This window comes from Garra rufa, chromosome 3, assembly GCF_049309525.1.
Source record: "Garra rufa chromosome 3, GarRuf1.0, whole genome shotgun sequence".
NCBI classification, from domain to species: Eukaryota; Metazoa; Chordata; class Actinopteri; order Cypriniformes; family Cyprinidae; genus Garra; species Garra rufa.
Genome location: NC_133363.1, coordinates 8836326 through 8854622, shown reverse-complemented (window position 1 = coordinate 8854622; position 18297 = coordinate 8836326). Strand labels below are relative to the sequence as shown.

Genomic DNA, 18297 nt, shown 5'->3' with positions numbered 1-18297 from the left:
TAAGCAAAGTGAGATGCACCTTTAGTGATTCAGGTCTCCTCTGCTCTTCATGTTGCTGCCTATATAGAGCAATCCAAATCTGTCACTTATGATTATTTTCTGTTAGGATGCTGCCTATGTAGGCAGTAGACAGCAAGGAAACTCTCTAGGTGTGGAAACTGTCTTCAGAATATTTTGAAAATAATTATGAATTGTAAAGTATGATGGAATCAGAATGATATTTGTGACTATTTCATCATGTACTGTATGGCATGATTCAGTAAACAACTGTAATCGGATCGAATTATTGTTAGAGCAAATATTTACTCTCCTACTAAGTAACATCATTCCACAAGAGGAAGATAATACATGCGTGACTCAGTGCAGCTGAGTGAAATTCCAGCTATTGTTCTGGGTAATGTTAAATCAATTACAGGTGGAAAAACTGATTTCTTGTGCACATTGTAACCACAGATTCATGGGCTCCTATGGTAAACTGCTCTCTTTCTGTTCTGTAGCTGGTGGCATTAGATGTAGGCTGCTTCAAGGAGGAAGAGGAAAACCTGGTCAAATTCCAGAAGCGATTGAGAGAGCTGTCCGAGCAGCTTTACAAAAACGTAAGCACATGACACCATTTCGAATGTCAGTCCCTTCAGGTGCTTGAACTGCAGTGGCTGCTGCTTGATGCAGCGGTTAACCTTCTGTTTTTGCCAAGAGTTCTCCCTTGTCACATCTGATGGATTTTATTAAGAACTTAGGCTTCTGTAATTCTTTTCCTTATTAAAAAGGTTTGCACTTAAAGACTAAATGTGACCCTGGACCACAAAACCAGTGATAAGGTTAAATTTTACAAAACTGAGATATATACATCATATGAAAGCTCAATAAATAAGCTTTCTATTGATGTATGGTTTGTTAGGATAGGACAATATTTGAAAATCTGAAATCTAAGGGTGCAAAAAATCAAAATACTGAGAAAATCACCTTTAAAGTTGTCCAAATTAAGTTCTTAGCAATGCATATTACTAATCAAAAATTAAATTTTGATATGTTTACAGTAGGAATTTTACAAAAAATCTTCATGGAACATGATCTTTACTTAATTTCCTAATGATTTTTGACATTAAAAAAAAAAAAAAATCAATAATTTTGACTCATACAATGTATTTTTGGTTATTGCTACAAATATACCCCAGCGACTTAAGACTGCTTTTGTGGTCCAGGGTCACAAATAGTACTTTTGGTGAGTATTTTGTAAGTCACATGAGAGCTTTTCTTTTTGGTGCGGCCCCGTTGAGATCACATGACCTATCAAATACTTCTCAGTTTGTCCTAGGTATTGGAAATTTTCACTCACAGTATACAAAAAGCAGGAAAGACTGTGGAAAGCAGATTTTCACAGTTGAGGTTGTAGTACTCTCGGAGTTATGAGTGATGAGTGATGATGAACTTTTTTCCAGTTTTTAAGCTGCTGCTCCAAAAAACATCTCTTAACCCTGAATTTAGACAGTTGTTTTGTCATGCGTCCTGTAGGAGAACCCAAACCCCCACATGGCCTTTCAGAAAGTGCCTCGGCCCTCCGAGGGATCGCACCTGCGGGTACATGTAGTTCCCTTTCCCTTGTTGGAAGAGGACAGGGTGGAGGAATTGATACAAGAGGGTCTGGCCAAGCAGCACACTGCCCCTATCAGTACCCGTCCAGAGAGGAAGTGTGTGGTGCCCGCTGGACCCCCTGTGGGTGAGTGAAAATATTATTATTACATGACTTCATAGAATATTAGGCTATGTTCACACTGCAGGCAAATGTGGCCCAAATCAGATTTTTTTGCTGATATGTGACTCAGATGTGTTTTGCTCATGACAGTGTGAACAGCACAAACCACAAATCTGATCTTTTCAGTTCCGATTTGTGCCACTTCCAAATGTGTTACTAAATCTGATAAAGGTCAGATGTTTTGCAATACAACCACAGTCTGAACAGTCCAATCAGAATTCATTTAACTTTTTACGTCACTCAAGATCAACATTTGTCACAATTCTACTCATGGGAGTCACTTCAAAGATTTTACATACCCAAAGTTATCAAGACAGTTGCGAAAGGTAATCAGTGGAAGTGTGATGTGTCAGTACTCTTATCATAAGTCCTTGTTCACATCCTTGTCTTTATTTTATATGTTGCCTGGCTTCTGTGACAGATCACACAATAAATAAATGCACAATGATTTACTTTATGTCCTCCGTGTTTACTTCCACATGACAGCGTGCTGCACAAGTGTTGCCAAGTCCACAGTTTGGGCTACTTTTTCACTGTTGCCATGAGTTGTTTTTCAACTTTCGGCCCCATAAACACAATATTTACCCCCCTTCCCCATACATTATTGGGCTATTGAACCATGTTCCTATTGTTCTTTTGCACATGCTAATCAGTTTAGAACCATAATCTTTTCACACTGAAAATCTGATATTGGCTGCAAAAGCAAAAATGTGAACAGCTATTTTAATATATTTTAAAATGTATTTTATTCATGTGACAAAGCGGAATTTTCAACATCATTACGCCAGTCTTTAGTGTCAAATGATCCTTCAGAAATCAGTCTAATATGCTGATTTGCTGTTTGTATATTATTGGCATCCAGTTATTAATAATAGTTCTTATTGTTATTTTTACTGCTTAATATTTTTAGATGTTAAAAAAAAACTGCATTTATTTTATTATAAAAAATGTATTGTGACATTATAAATGTATTCACTTACTTTTGAGTAATTTAATGCATTCCCGTTCTTTTAAATTGAAATGATATTTCAAACCTTTGACCGGTATTTTATTACATTTTACATTTTTCACATTTATTACAAATTACATTTATATTTTTTTAAACATAAAATTTCTATTTTATCATGGTGTAACTCAAAGAAATTTACTCTTATCAAAAATAAATAAGTTGTTCCAAATAATTATTAACAGATTATTATAGTTGTTCCAGATAATTATTACCAAATAACATATGCTGTGAAAATTATTTATTAACATGGTGACATTAGTAGAGCTGCAGCGGTCCGTCAACGTCATAGATTAAGAAAATGCATAGATTAGCATGAAATGCCTATATAATGGTGACGATTTAATTCACCCCCAGAGACGGAGAAATAGAAATGATTTGCGTTCATCTTCAGATCCACTGAAGCTGCCGTCAGTGCCGTGCACACTTAAGTAACTTTTAAAAAGTAATTAAAGGGATAGTTCACCAAAAAATGGAAATTCTGTCACTAATTACTCATCCTCATGTCTTTACAAACCTGTAAGACCTTTCTAAACACAAATTAAGATATTTGTGATGAAATCCGAGAACGTTATCCTGAAGGGGGCTATTTGATTATTTTTTGTTTCGTTAATTACTTAATGACTTACATGGATGTCTTTTATGTTGCTTTTGCCCTGTTACTATAGCAATAACACACTTGAGATGGTGTATAACAGTGATGTTATCACAGTTAAGGAGTTTACAGAACAAACACTTCTATGTGTTGTGCCTAAAAATACTGCTAAACCATGGTTAGGTTGCTGTTATGCATTATTATCGCTTCTTGTCTTTTATGCAGTGTCTATCATGGGCAAGCCCAGCTCGGTTTTTAACAGCGCTCGCAGGCTGGAGGTGGTCCGGACGTGCATCGGTTTCATCTTCGACAACAAGACTCTGGAGACAGAGAAGGTGATGCAATCATTTCTGTGATGACAGAAGGATTAACCCCACACATTCACTTGCACATCTGGAAAAAGACAGCATGCAGATTAGCTTGCATTAGTGATGGCATTCGCAGCACGATAAGCAAAGCTCTCCAGCTGCAAGCCGTACACACGTAGGAGGAAAGGGGTGAACAAACAGTCACACATATTCTTCTAATTTCCCTGCCCTTATCACTAATACCAATATTATTCTAACTATAAGCATGACTGGTGTTTGTCTAAAGCATCTTAACATTTTGTTAGGCTAAATAACTTTGTCCAAATTACCTGTAGCAGAGGAAATCTGTTTGCAAAGGATGTTTGGAGCCTGCCATCGTTTGTGTTTGCGTTGGAATGGTTGCCAGCTATCTGCACACATTTGAGTTTAAATTGTAGGTTATACAATGCAAGCATGCATCCCTTTACAGTTGTAAAAATGTTGTGCTTGCAGCTTAATGGCTTCTCTGAGCCAGTAAAGACATCACCTCCACACAACCTCTACTCCATCAGCCCGGGTAAACCTGAGCGGAGGGTGCCGCCTCCGTCCGTCTAGACGTAAAATCTCATCAATAACAACCGTTCTGGAATTTTAACTATGGGTCAGAGGGCAACTGGCTGGATTTAGCTGGAGCGATTGCGCCCTTTGCATGCATGTATACAAGCGCGCCGCTTTTGCATCCAGATGAGGGCGGCCCAGTCTGGTTTAGGTGCATGGTGAGCACTTAAGAAGCATATGTTTTAGTAATGTCTTGACACTGCTGTTTCTTTCAGGCACTCCCTGCGGCTCTTCGGGCCCTGAAAGGCAAAGCAGCACGCCAGTGCCTGACCGAGGAGCTCAGCCACCACGTGCAGCAGAACCGTGCTATCCTGGACCACCAGCAGTTTGATCATATCATTCGCATGATGAACTGCGCTCTACAGGTGGGCATGAGTATTACCAGAATTTATTACCACAGTGACCTAAAAGCAAAAGCACCAGAGCAGTTAGTCAAGTAATGGGATCACTCCTGCCAGAGTTCCAGATCACAAAATGCAGGAATGCTGCAACACTAAAAACATTGGGTTTTTCAGGCAAGTGTTTTCCTGCAGTGCTATTCAGTGGTTGCCAATGCATTTTTTTTTATATTTAACTGTAGTATTTAGGCAAAATACTGTCAAAAAAAAACCCATTTTATATATATAAAAATATGATGGATCATACAAAATGCATTTTATTTTTTATTTAGTACTGACCTGAATAAGATAAAAAGATAAATAATAGTTGAATTTATAAAAATGGCCCAGTTCTAAAGTTTACTTATTAACTATGTTGTTACCTGAATGATCCCCAGCTGTTTTGTTTGTTTGTTTAGTGATAGTTGTTCATGAGTCCCATGTTGGTCCTGAACAGTTTAGCTGCCGGCTGTTCTTCAGAAAAATCCTTCAGGTCCCACAAATTCTTTGGCTTTTTTTTTAGCAGTTTTGTGTATTTGAACTAGTGGTGGGCTGTTATCGGCGTTAACGTGAGACTCTTATCGGGCGATAAAAAAAATATTGCTGTTAATCTATTCTCAAAGTTGGGTTGGGAGCTGGGTCTAAACTACGTAAGCTATGATGACTTTCACCTGGATATTTAAAATTAATCTATGCCCACCCCTAATTTGAACCCTTTCCAACAATGGTTGTATGATTTTGAGATCCATCTTTTTACACTGAGGACAACTGAGGGACTCAACTATTACAGAAGGTTCAAACGTTCACTGATGCTCCAGAAGGAAAAACGATGGATTAAGAGCCGGAGGGTGAAAACTTTTTGAATTTGAAGAGCAGGGTTTAACTTATTTTGTTCTGTAGCTTCTGAAGGCCGGTACCAAAAAAAAAAAAAGATATTTAGGCAAAATAAGAAAAATGCACACATTCTCATTTTGTTCAAAAGTTTACACCCCTGGCTCTTAATGCTTTGTTTTTCCTTCAGAAGCATCAGTGAACATTTGAACCTTCTGTAATAGTTGCATATGAGTCCCTCAGTTGTCCTCAGTGTGAAAAGATGGATCTCAAAAATCTTCATTGTGGGAAAGGGTTCAAATACACAAAAATGCTGAAAAACCAAAGAATTTGTGGGACCTGAAGAATTTTTCTGAAGAACAGCAGTCAGTTTAACTGTTCAGGACATACAAGGGACTCATGAACAACTATCACTAAACATTCAGGTAACAACACAGTATTAACAATCAAGTGTATGTAAACTTTTGAACGGGGTCATTTTTATAAATTCAACTATTATTTTCTCTTGTGGACTATATGTAAACATCTTTTATGTGAAATATCTTATTCAGGTCAGTACTAAATAAAAAATAAAATGCATTTTGTATGATCCCTCATATTTTGGCAAAATAATTACCATTTTGCAGATTCTGCAAGGTGTATGTAAACTGTATATATATGTATATGCACATACAAAGACACACTGTTGAATATGTACAAGAAACATTGTAGTGCTAGATTACAAAAGCATACTCAAAGAATTGCAGTTTAACATTAGTTAGCGGGGGATGAAGAATGTTATTTCTTCATGTCGTGGAAAGAGACACTTAAATATATATTAAGGGTAAACCACAAATTACCATTTAGGGGAAATCTGCAGCTCTTTGTTCTCTTTTTAAAATACTGCCGATGGGACCTCCTGATAGGATCCGTGACGTAAAGTAGGTTATTAATTAAATGCAAAGCCTGGAGTCTTTTTAGAACGGGAAAAGCAGATTTAGTGTTAAACAAACATCTCTGACAAGGAAAACAGAAATGAACCTTTTAGTTGCAAAGTTCCAGATTTTTCCAGAATTTTTCAGCCAGCACTGGGCCTGCATAGAGCCAGCACTACTGATTTATTACACTATATGATATAATACTGTTTTAAATTTACAAAAGCATTATTTATTGTGACAATTTGGTACAGCTTGCTGATCTATAAGTCTAGTGCTTCCTTTTAAGAGGCACGTATGATGTATGTTAGGTTGTTTAGGTTTTGCGTAACCGTGTCTTTCTTGTCATAGCACTTCATGACTGATTTTATGTTAGTCCATCACATTCCTTTATAAATGGTCACATTGCCATCAATCGCAGAGTAGGGTCCCACTGGTAGTTCCTTGTGTTTTACAACTGCACGTCGGTGTGGTTGGGGGGATTTTAATGATGCTGTGCAGTTTAAACAGCTAGCGACTTTTATAGAGTCACTGGACATTCCGAACATACTTTCGTCAAAATAATACAGACCAGCTTGGGCCGTGGATGTCAACATCTGCAGCCGAGCAGGGTTGTTAGACACAATTTTAAGAAACGCATATCTATATATTTAAAAAAAGAAGTTCAAAACCAAAGCGGATATCACTGGTTTGTATAGTTGTGTCATCTGATAGCTAAGCTGTATGTAGGTCTATAGTGTATTGTTTTCCTTTGGGAGATGAGACGCATATGTGGAGCAGCTTTCAAAAGATGAAATGCACGTGCTATCAGTTATCAGAGTCTGTTAATCAAGATGAGAGACAGAAACAAGCCCGAGCAAGAGTGATTTCATGTAGATCTCCAGAGACTGTGTCAAGGACAACGTTTTTATTGGCACAAAAAGGCAAGAAAGTGACATTGAACAGGGATGAAGATGACAAGCTATATGAAGAGCATATGGACAGTCCATTTGTCAGATAGTCATCGATTATTCTTTAAACCTAATAGAAAAAATAAGCATGGAGCACAGCGCTGACCTAAATATTCAAAAAACAATAAATGCGGTTATAAAATCATTCTAAATTTAACCCTCATGTTGTGATCCTCAAAAATAGTTTTTCTTTTTTTCTCTACCTTGTTTACATGGTTTTCCCAGTCAATATATCAATATCTGGCCTAGAAAAATTGCTTATACATTTCTTGTTATGCTATGTTATTACTAGGGCCGGGACTTTAACGCGTTAATTTAGATTAATTAATTACACAAAAATAACGCGTTAAAATTTTTTAACGCATTTTAATCGCAATACGTTTTGCACCGCGGAACGTTTCTCACTGGATGAGATTCGGCGGACCGATTATACTGGAGCACAAACTAGCGTTCAGACAAGCCAAAGACGTCCGTCCTAAATAGTATTGTATGTCCCAAATCGTAGTATGTTTAAAAAGTATTCCAAAGATTCCCGGATGGTCTACTACTTAACGATCAATGCACACTCTTAACTGATTATATTGCCCGCAACACACTGCGCCGTGAACGAGGATTCGATTAGAACTACAAACACGCATAAAAAGTGTTAAAAAACTACAAACATGGAGGATATACGCGACCAACGGACAGGTAGAGAAAGGGGTTTGAGTGATAAATAATCAGTGTGTAACCTGATAAAAAACTATTTTTTAAATGTTATCCGCGTTATATTCCATGTGCAGCAACATTTATAATGATAGGTTTGGTCATTAAAGTTTAAATGCATAATTAAGCAAACACAAGAGCAGAGTTCTCGGAATGAAAGACTCGTTAAAGAATGTGCCTCTTGCTACACTTTTAATGGCAATATTGTACTGGTCTGTTGGACTTGGTTGAACAAAAATAAAAAATATTTTGTTGCTTAAGCTTATGTATTCAGTCATTATTCAATGGTATACTAAAAATCCATGTAAAAATCTTAATTCTCACTGTTCTCAGGTCAAATATTTACATGCGATTAAAATGCGATTAATTTCGATTAATTAATTACAAAGCCTCTAATTAATTAGATTAAAATTTTTAATCGAGTCCCGGCCCTAGTTATTACCTATTTTTTTTTATCAATTTCAGCACAGGATATCACAGGCTTTAATGATCTGAGCTTATGCACCTCAGTTTTTGGTTGAGCATTGCCAAAGTATTCACAAATAATGCATTTTCACTCAAAAGTTGAGATGCATAAGATCAAATAATTGAGGCCTATGAGCAAACGGTTACAAAAAGTAATACAAAACCTCTTCTAATTGAATTAAACAAGTCGACAAAATGATTGTCTGCGCAGTACACTCAAAAAATGCTGGGTTATTTTTAGCGATGCACCGAATGTTTGGAAACCGAAATTATTCAGCCAAAAATAGCAAAAAAGCCCTTTCGGTGAATAAGAAGCGGTGCGTTTGCAGCAGTGCAGCGATGGTTTCCGCACCGAGTCTATTTTTTGCTGTGCAGCCAGTGTTGCCAGATCGGGTTGACGATTTCCAGCCCAAAAGCTCACCAAAACCCGCCCACTTCAACAAAAACCAGCCCAAATTTTAACTGCCAAAATAATGAGAATTTTATTGCCATGTCAAGGTTAATAAGGACCATTTTTATCTCTTTAAAAAAAGAATAATGACAAAATAAAATAAAGATTAATCAATTTCACAGGAATATGGATCAAAACAGTCCGAAAATATGTTGAAAATGTCTTCTTTTCAAAGTGGAAATTAACCGATGACTTTAACCCTTGCATCAACACATGCACATGCATCATTTTCAATGTCCACAGTAAAAATATGCTAATTTCTGTGCAAAAAGTGCGCAATAAAGTGATGAGAAACAATGTAACTGGCATTTACGTTCATGCACACACCCACGTTTTCTTATTTCAGTTACAATTATATTTAGAAGTCTTCTATTCATCTCTCACCACATGTAATCGACTTAGACTTTTTATCGTGTAACTTATATTTAGGCCACTTTGCCATCGCAATTACTTAAAATGAATAAATGAATAAGCTGCATATTCTAAATCTTGCCCGTTATAGCGCCAAAACCTCGTCACTCACAAGTCATCACATCTCACTAACATAAAAGACGTAAATTGATTGACAGGTCTCTGTTAAACTAAGCCAGTAAGCGTTGCGTTAAGCAAAAATGAGTTGATGACTGCACTACACATTATATTACTGTGATACTTTGAGCTCGAAGGTATTAAAATAACAATCACTAATGATAAAAGCGAAGAAAAAAGCAGCTGATTGGGCGGCTTTTATTTTTTTTAAAGCAGCCCAAATTTTGTCTACCCGCCCAATGCGTTATTCTCCGGTCCAAGCCGATCAAAAGAAGCCCAACTGGCAACACTGTGTGCAGCATGCCCTGAATTAAAGTGACAGCGCATTGTTAACGTATTACATTGTTGTGTAAAAAATTAACATGGATAGACACGGAAATGTGGTGATTACACCATAAATGCATATAAATGAAGTCTACTGTGTTTTACAGTCAACACTGTGGCTTTTTGGCTAAGTTTAAAACTAGGAAAGTGCACTTTTAAATAAACAAGGCAACATAATGCACTTGTCCAGGTAGGAGTTCTTTAAGGGACTGTTTTTAATAACGATTTAATGCGAAAGGCACGAGAGCCGAATGTTTCTGTCTGTGACAAGTTTTAATTTAAAATATTTGTGATAGCCCAATTTTAATAAGAAAAGGAAGCTATACCTGTGCTGTTTAAATGTGTTGCAACTTGCTTTAGCAACGTAATATATAAATCTAGAAGTCAAGTGCATTGAATAATACGTTTAATTTATTGAGTTTACACGTGAATATGTCTATGAACGATTGTATTACTGTACTGTAATAAAAGAGGATCACAATGCTGAAAAAGCACGTTTGTATTTGAAATCAAAATAACGGATAAATGGTGTGTTTGTGGTAAACAGCCGCGGATCAGGAACGGACTGCAAACGCGTCCTGTGTGAAAGCAAAACGAGCTTCTTCACCGCATACGTAACGCACACGGACTGCATACGGAGTATGTGTGAAACAGTGTTGTTTTCGTCAACGATGACGATGACAAAATCATTTCGTTGACGCCACTTTTTTTCATGACGATAACGAGACGTTGACGAGATAAAAATGGCTCGTTGATGACTAAAACATGACGAGACGTGTGTGAGTTTTCGTTGACGAGACGAGAATAGACGAAAATGTTAGTGGGTGGTCCGTCAGACGTTTAAAATGCATGACATTTCTGCTTATTGTGCATGCTAATTAAAACTTAAAAAGTATCTGACGCTATGGCAAGCCGTTTTAGCATTAAATACTCTTTGCTATACTAGTATGGCAAGCCGTTTTAGCATTCCATCCTTGTTTGTCTTTTATGTTCTAAAACATTCCTTCATTATTGTAATTATTGGTGAAAATAGTCGATCCGGAAGCTCACATTGTGTTGAACTATAGGTCTGCTATTTTCAGAACTTATAAGTGACACTACCCAACAGTAAAATACTTACTGACCTACATTAATTTGTTAAAAGACTACTTTTTTCCCTTTTTTTGACTAAAACTAGACTAAAACCTTTTTGACATTTCGTCGACTAAAACTAGACTAAAACCTTTTTGACTTTAAAATTGGACTAAAACTATCACATATAGAAGTGACTAAAATTTGACTAAAACTAAGAAGCATTTTAGTCCAAAAGACTAAGACTAAGACTAAATCTAAGATGGTTGTCAAAAACAACACTGGTGTGAAACAGGCGTAAGACGCGGGGGGTTACCTGGAGAAGCATCTGCCATTTTTAGACTTGGCAGAAAAGACCCGCCCTCCTCACTGGACAGTTAAAAAGACCAATCAAACTAACGATGACATCAAGTATTACCCAATCAAAAGTAGGAAAGGAGGCATCTTCATAAAATGCGTGTGGGATGATTTGCATGAGACGCTGCTTTAAAGAAATGATCAAAAATACGGGAAAAAATCCATCCCGTATTGTGTCAAAACGGGACGTGCAATTTCATTCTCAAATACGGGACGATTCCGTATTTTACAGGATGGGTGGCAACCCTACCTGTCGGAAACTTTTGTTCTGTTTTATGTAGGACTTTAATCTTCCTCAGATGTGGCTGCAGAGCTGTACTACTTCATCTTCACTGACGTTTAAATACCGCCAGTGGAAATTTGACATTCTTCTTGGAGTATTAGGTATTTGAGATTTGTCAGGGAGCTCACATAAATTGTAGGTTCCTGGCAGGTATGCGCTGTTTTCGAAGAACAAAACTTGAACTACAGAGCAAACAATGTGAGTTTATCACCTAAATATTGGATGATCGCAAGAATTTTTTAATCAGTTTCCTCTGTTGCTGCAGCACTGCTGTATTGTGCAAAGGCAACAAGCGTTATAAAAGATCTTCACATTTTCAGGATAGTTTGTCATGACTTGATCTCATGTATGGCGCCGAGGTCAGTTGGTTTGTCTCAGATGAGCTGTAAGACAAACAAAAATAGCAGATTGCCTGGACACCCTAATTGCTTTCATATTTCTTTGTGGGGTTCTCATCGCCTTCAATGAAGAGCTATGACAGACAGAAGAGACGCCAGTGATTATTCAAGTTGTGTTTTTCGTTATTGCATCCGCACTAAGAATAGCTGGAGATATAATTGCACAGACACATTGACATTTTTAACATAAATCTGTTGTTGTTTTTGATTTCTTTTTTCTGACTCAGTGAAATTGTCACATCGTTGTTTTTTATGAAGTAGCTGTGTTCGATTTTCATGTAAACTGTGTGTGATTATGAACTAAATGTTCTACACTGCATAGTGAACAAATCAATAATAAAACTGTCTAGTCGTTCATAACATTACGCAACCTACTGTAATCTAGGTTTGTCTTACAATGTACACTACCAGTCAAAAGTTTTTGAACAGTAAGATTTTTAAATGTTTTTTTAAGTCTCTTCTGCTCACTAAGCCTGTATTTATTTAATCTAAAGTACAGCAAACTAATATTTTGAAATATTTTTACTATTTCAAATAACTGTTTTCTATTTGAATATATTTTAAAATGTAATTTATTTCTGTGATTTATAACAATAATGCTAAAAATGTTTCTTGAACAGCAAATCTGCATTTTAGAATGATTTCTGAAGGATCATGTGACACGTTACTGGAGTAATGATGCTGAAGATTTAGCTTTGATCACAGGAATTAATTATATTTTAAACTATGTTCAAATAGAAAGCAGTTATTTTAAATAGTACGAGTATTTCAAAATTGTACTGCTTTTTTGTATTTTGGATCAAATAAATGCAGACTTGGTGTGCAGAAGAGACTTCTTTAAAAAAAAAAAAAAAACATTAAAACTCTTACTGTTCAAAAACTTTTGACTGGTAGTGTAGATTTAATATTTTTATTTAGTTACAGGGATTTTATTTTCCCCAGCCTTGTGACAAAGGGGTTTCCTCCATGTTAGGGGGTTTCAAACTTTTTTCAAACAGTGGAATAATAATAATAATGTAATTAAAAAAAAAAAAAAAGTGCTAAACATTTGATACAAATTTGATTAAAATAGATGAAAATTAGATTTAAACAATGATTAAAATAAATATAAATAAATAAATACAGAAATATCAAACTGTAGAGAAATAGTATAACTTTGATATTAAAAATAGATAAAAATTAGATTTAAAAAATCATTAAAATAAATATAAATAAATAAATAAATAAATACAGAATTATTAGATCGTATAATACTATAATGAATAGAAAAATAATGTAACTTAATATTAATATGGAAAATAGATGAAAATTAGATTTAAAAAATTATTAAAATGAATATAAATACAGAATTATTAAATCGTACAATACCATTATGAATAGAAAAATAATATAGCTTAATATTAATATGGAAAATTGTTGAAAATTAGATTTAAAAAATGATTAAAATAAATCTAAATAAATAAATACAGAAATATGAAACAGTACAACACTATAATGAATAGAAAAAATAATATAACTTAATATTAATATAGAAAATAGATGAAAATTAGATTTAAACAATGATTAAAATAAATATAAATAAATAAATACAGAAGTATCAAACTGTACAATACTATAATGAATAGAGAAATAGTATAACTTTGATATTAAAAATAGATAATTAGATTTAAAAATGATTAAAATAAATATAAATAAATACAGAATTATTAGATCGTATAATACTATAATGAATAGAAAAATAATTTAACTTAATATTAATATGGAAAATAGATGAAAATTTGATTAAAAAAATTATTAAAAATAAATATAAATACAGAATTATTAAATCGTACAATACCATTATTAATAGAAAAATAATATAGCTTAATATTATTATGGAAAATTGTTGAAAATTAGATTTTAAAAATGATTAAAATAAATATAAAAAATAAATACAGAAATATCAAACAGTGCAATACTTTTAATAAATAGAAAAATAATATAACTTAATATTAGTTAACTAAGTAGTTAACATATTTATAATGTTTTAATGGGTGTATATAAAACTATATAGATACCAGAAAACCCTGCATTTATTTGGTAAATTATTAAAAGTAAAATTCATTAAATCATATTTTCTTTTTTTTTTTTCTTTTAAACAAGAACAAAAACTGAATTTGCAAGTACTGTATTTATTGCAAAATACTTTTACCCTATTACCCTATTGTAATTGTTAAGATTTTTATTATTATTATTTTTTTCTGCCGTAAAACTGAACGTGCAGCCCAAACCGAGAGACTTGAAACTTGGTCAGAAGATAGAGCAAAAATCGAGGAGAACCTATCAAAGTATCAGCCCAATCGGACCATAGGTGGCGCTACAGCGCAAAAAACTAAAACTTTTCAGTTTTTTGGCCTAAGCTCGCAAACCGTCTGTCGTAGACTCAAAAACTTTACATCGTTGTGATCCTTGGGTCAACCCGAACAAAAGTGTATTGCGAAATTTTTAAACTGCGACGCACGGTTGACCCCTAAAAATGGACGTTTTTTCGTCCTGGGTTTTTCGCCTGATTGGAACCAAACCAGTGCAGAAATATTCTCTGGACACTGAATATCAATAATTATCAAAAAAAAGTTAAACTTTTTACTCACGGTCGGAAAGGGACGCCAAAACGTTCAAAAGCGGCGGGGCCACCTTACTAAAATGGCTATAACTTTTGAACGGAATGAGATATGTTCACCAAACTCGGCACACATGTGTATAAGCTCAAACTTTGGTCAAATCAAAAAAAAAATTGCGGAGCTTGAACACTTGGTGGCGCTATAAAACGGAAAAAAATATCATTGGCTATAAATTGGCCAATGAAGTTTGAGCACCTATTTGACAGGGTTAACGGAGGTCGATCGGAACGAAACTCGGTGGGCATGTTCGACTCACGGCCCTAAAGGTCTGTAAGAATTTTGAAAGAAATCGGCCACTAGTTGGCGCTAACAATTTTTTTTGCTCTGTAATCGCATGGCGTTTCACGCATCCACACAATATACATATCATTTAATAGATCTCCTCATGCCGAGAAAATTTGCTTCACGAACCATTGCTGTCAATCAAATCGTTCATTAATTATTCACAAATATGTTAAAAACCTACTTTTGCGAACTAGTCCTGGGTTTTTCGCCCGATCTCGATCAAACCACTGCAGTAACATTCTCTGGAATCTCTAGATCAATAATTATCGAAAAAAAAATTTAATTTTGTCCTTTGGTTGGCTATAACAGAGTCATTTAGAAAAGGGGCGTGGCCACATATACTCAAAAGCCTATAGAACCTAAACAAAAACTCAAAACTTTACAAAAATTGGTGACAACATGTACCAGATGACCCTTAACAAGCATGCAAAGTTTCATAAAGATCGGACAATAGGTGGCGCTATAACAGTTAAATATGAAAATTCTATATTAAATGGCCTGAAATTGCTACAATAAAAAAAAATGCTCATATTCACTCAAACACTATATCTTCACATCATATGTAATTTATTTCATGTTGGTCTGCACCTTAACAGCAAGGAAGCCAAAAAAGGCCTTAAATGCTCGAACCCCGCTAAATGCTGCTTGCAGCTTTAATTTTTCTATTTATTATAGTATTGTACTGTTTGATATTTCTGTATTTATTTATATTTATTTTAATAATTTTTTATCTAATTTCAATCACATTTTTATCAAATTGTTCTATATATATTGTATATACATATACATACCATATATATATATATATACACTGTTTGAAGAAAGTTTGAAAACCCCTGCCATGGAGGACCTTATTAGTTATTAATAAAGAATAATTGTTTTTAATGAAGAAGAGCATCAGGATAAGCAAATATTGATCTGTTAACTGAGTGAGATTAACTCAGAAAAGAAACATCCGTTCAGTGCTTTTGTTTAAAAGCCATATGACATTTATTGTTTTTCCCCAAGTATTTGTTATAATATGTAGACAATATAATTGTCATCCAAACATGCGCATGACCTCAGGGGTCTGGACTCCGGCTCCATCTGTTTGAGGTCTGTAGCTTTGCGTACCGTAGTGTGCGACAGATGTGGAAGAAGACGGAGCCATGGTACCACATCCCTCCTTCGCAAACCTCGCGATCCCAACGGAGCTAGCCTGAATTTTATGCAACTTCTCGGAAAATCAGAGAGTTGTTAACACATATTTGTTGTGCATTCTTCGAGTGTTTGCTGTTGACGACCGTTGACATGAAGGACACCTCCTGGTTTGAGTCAGTGCTCTTGAACTGCACTTGTCACGCCAGACAGTAAATACGATAGACCTTATCGTATCTCATAACAAGCCCATTAATAAGGCTAATTTACAGAATCTTGTTTTGTTCTTCGGCGCGTTTTGTCCAGCTGCGGCGGGTTCTGGAGCTGAATGTTGTGCAAGCCCAGCAGAGGTCTGGCATGCGATGAAGTGGAGATGCACTATGGCATCCCAGTCATTTCCTGTGCCGCAGGGTTATGGTTCCAGCTCTGGCCTGCTTTACGGCGGGGGGCCCTTGCAAACACTTACTCAGCCTGTCAGTCACACACTCATTTGTTTTATGCTGCGCTGGGGGTGAAGGGAAGCGGATCAGAGCTTTGCACATCCATTCTGCAGACTAAAGGAACATTACTGTACAGCAGCCATTTGCTGAGCTCTGTAATCATTCATTTAAATTAATAGTTGACTTGAAAATTTGCTTCGTCATTTACCCACCCCGTCATTTCAAAAACATATGAATTTCTATTTAATTGAACTCAGATGCACAGTGTGTGTTTTTTTTCATTACATTGGTTCAACACAGCCTATTCAGTGTATTATTGTATTTTCTATTAGTATTATTATTATGCACTTAAATATAACTACTAAATTTAACTACCAAAATGACTTTTTACATAATTGTAATTATGTAGTATTAGAGTATTTAAAAGGTTATGCCAAAGCCAGTTATTATTATTATAATAAAAAGGACTTTATAATACAAAAAAAATATTATATTGTTATATTATATCATATTATATTATTAACAACTAAAGTCAGATAAAATGATGAATATTTTAAAAATTATTGCATTTAAATATAGCTAGTTAATCAAAGTTAATCAAAATAATTTTTTACATCATTGTAAGTATTAGAATATTTAAAAGGTTATGCCAAAGTCAGTTATTATTATTATAATAAAAAGGACTTTATAATACAAAAAAAATATTATATTATGTTATATTATATCATATTATATTATTAACAACTAAAGTCAGAAAAAAATGATAAATATTTTAAAAATCATTGCATTTAAATACAACTAGTTAATCAAAGTTAATCAAAATAATTGTTTACATCATTGTAAGTATTAGAATATTTAAAATGCTATTATGGCAAAGGTGGTTATTATTATTAAGGACTTTAAAATACAAAAAATATTATTATATTATATTATATTATATTATATTATATTATATTATATTATATTATATTATATTATATTATATTATTAACAACTAAAATCTGGTAAAATAATTAATATGCAATAATATTTACATTTAAATCTTTAACATATGTGATTTAAAGATTTAAATTTAAATATTATTGCATTTAAATACAGCTTCTAAATTTAATCTAAAAAGACATTTTACATAATTGTAAGTATTAGAATATTTTAAATGTTATGGCAAAATCGGGTATTATTAAGGACTTTATAATACAAAAAAAATATTTTATTATATTATATTATATTAATTATATTATATTATATTATATTATATTATATTATATTATATTATATTATATTATTAACAACTAAAGTCTATCAAAAAAATAAATATTTTAAAGATTTCAATGTAAATAGTATTACATTTAAATATATCTACTAAAGTTACATAATTGTATTTAAGTATTTAAATATTTGAAATGTTATGCCAAAGTCAGTTATTATTATTATTATTATTATTATTATTATTATTATTATTATTATTATTAAAGAGTTTATAATATAAAAATGATTATATTATATTACATTATATTATTAACAACTAAATTCTGTCAAAAAGATAATTATTTTAGATTATTTAGAAGATTTAAATTGAAATATTAAATGTAACTTTTTATATTTTTTTATATATTAATATTAAATATAACAACTAATTTTTTTTTACAGATTAAAGATTTTTACGTACTTTATTATGTTATATTATATTAATATTATTAAAAACTAAAGTCAGATAAAATTATAAATATTGTAAAGATTTAAATTTAAATATCATTGCATTTAAATATAACTAAATTTAATCCAAAAATACATTTTACGTCATTGGAAGTATTAGAATATTTAAAAGGTTATGCCAAAGTCAGGTATTATTATTAAGGACC

The 18297-nt window shown here is 33.6% G+C and overlaps 1 protein-coding gene across 3 annotated transcripts in view; it reads left to right on the top strand.

Moving 5' to 3' along the window:
- Positions 1-18297, top strand: part of LOC141330873 (myotubularin-related protein 13-like) — a 202736-nt gene that overhangs the window by 104200 nt on the left and 80239 nt on the right. For all 3 annotated transcript variants that reach the window (XM_073835655.1, XM_073835654.1, XM_073835653.1), the window contains exons 13-16: positions 498-596; positions 1513-1717; positions 3580-3689; positions 4475-4624. In XM_073835655.1, coding sequence (XP_073691756.1) covers positions 498-596; positions 1513-1717; positions 3580-3689; positions 4475-4624 — 564 coding nt within the window. The remainder of the gene's footprint in view (positions 1-497; positions 597-1512; positions 1718-3579; positions 3690-4474; positions 4625-18297) is intronic.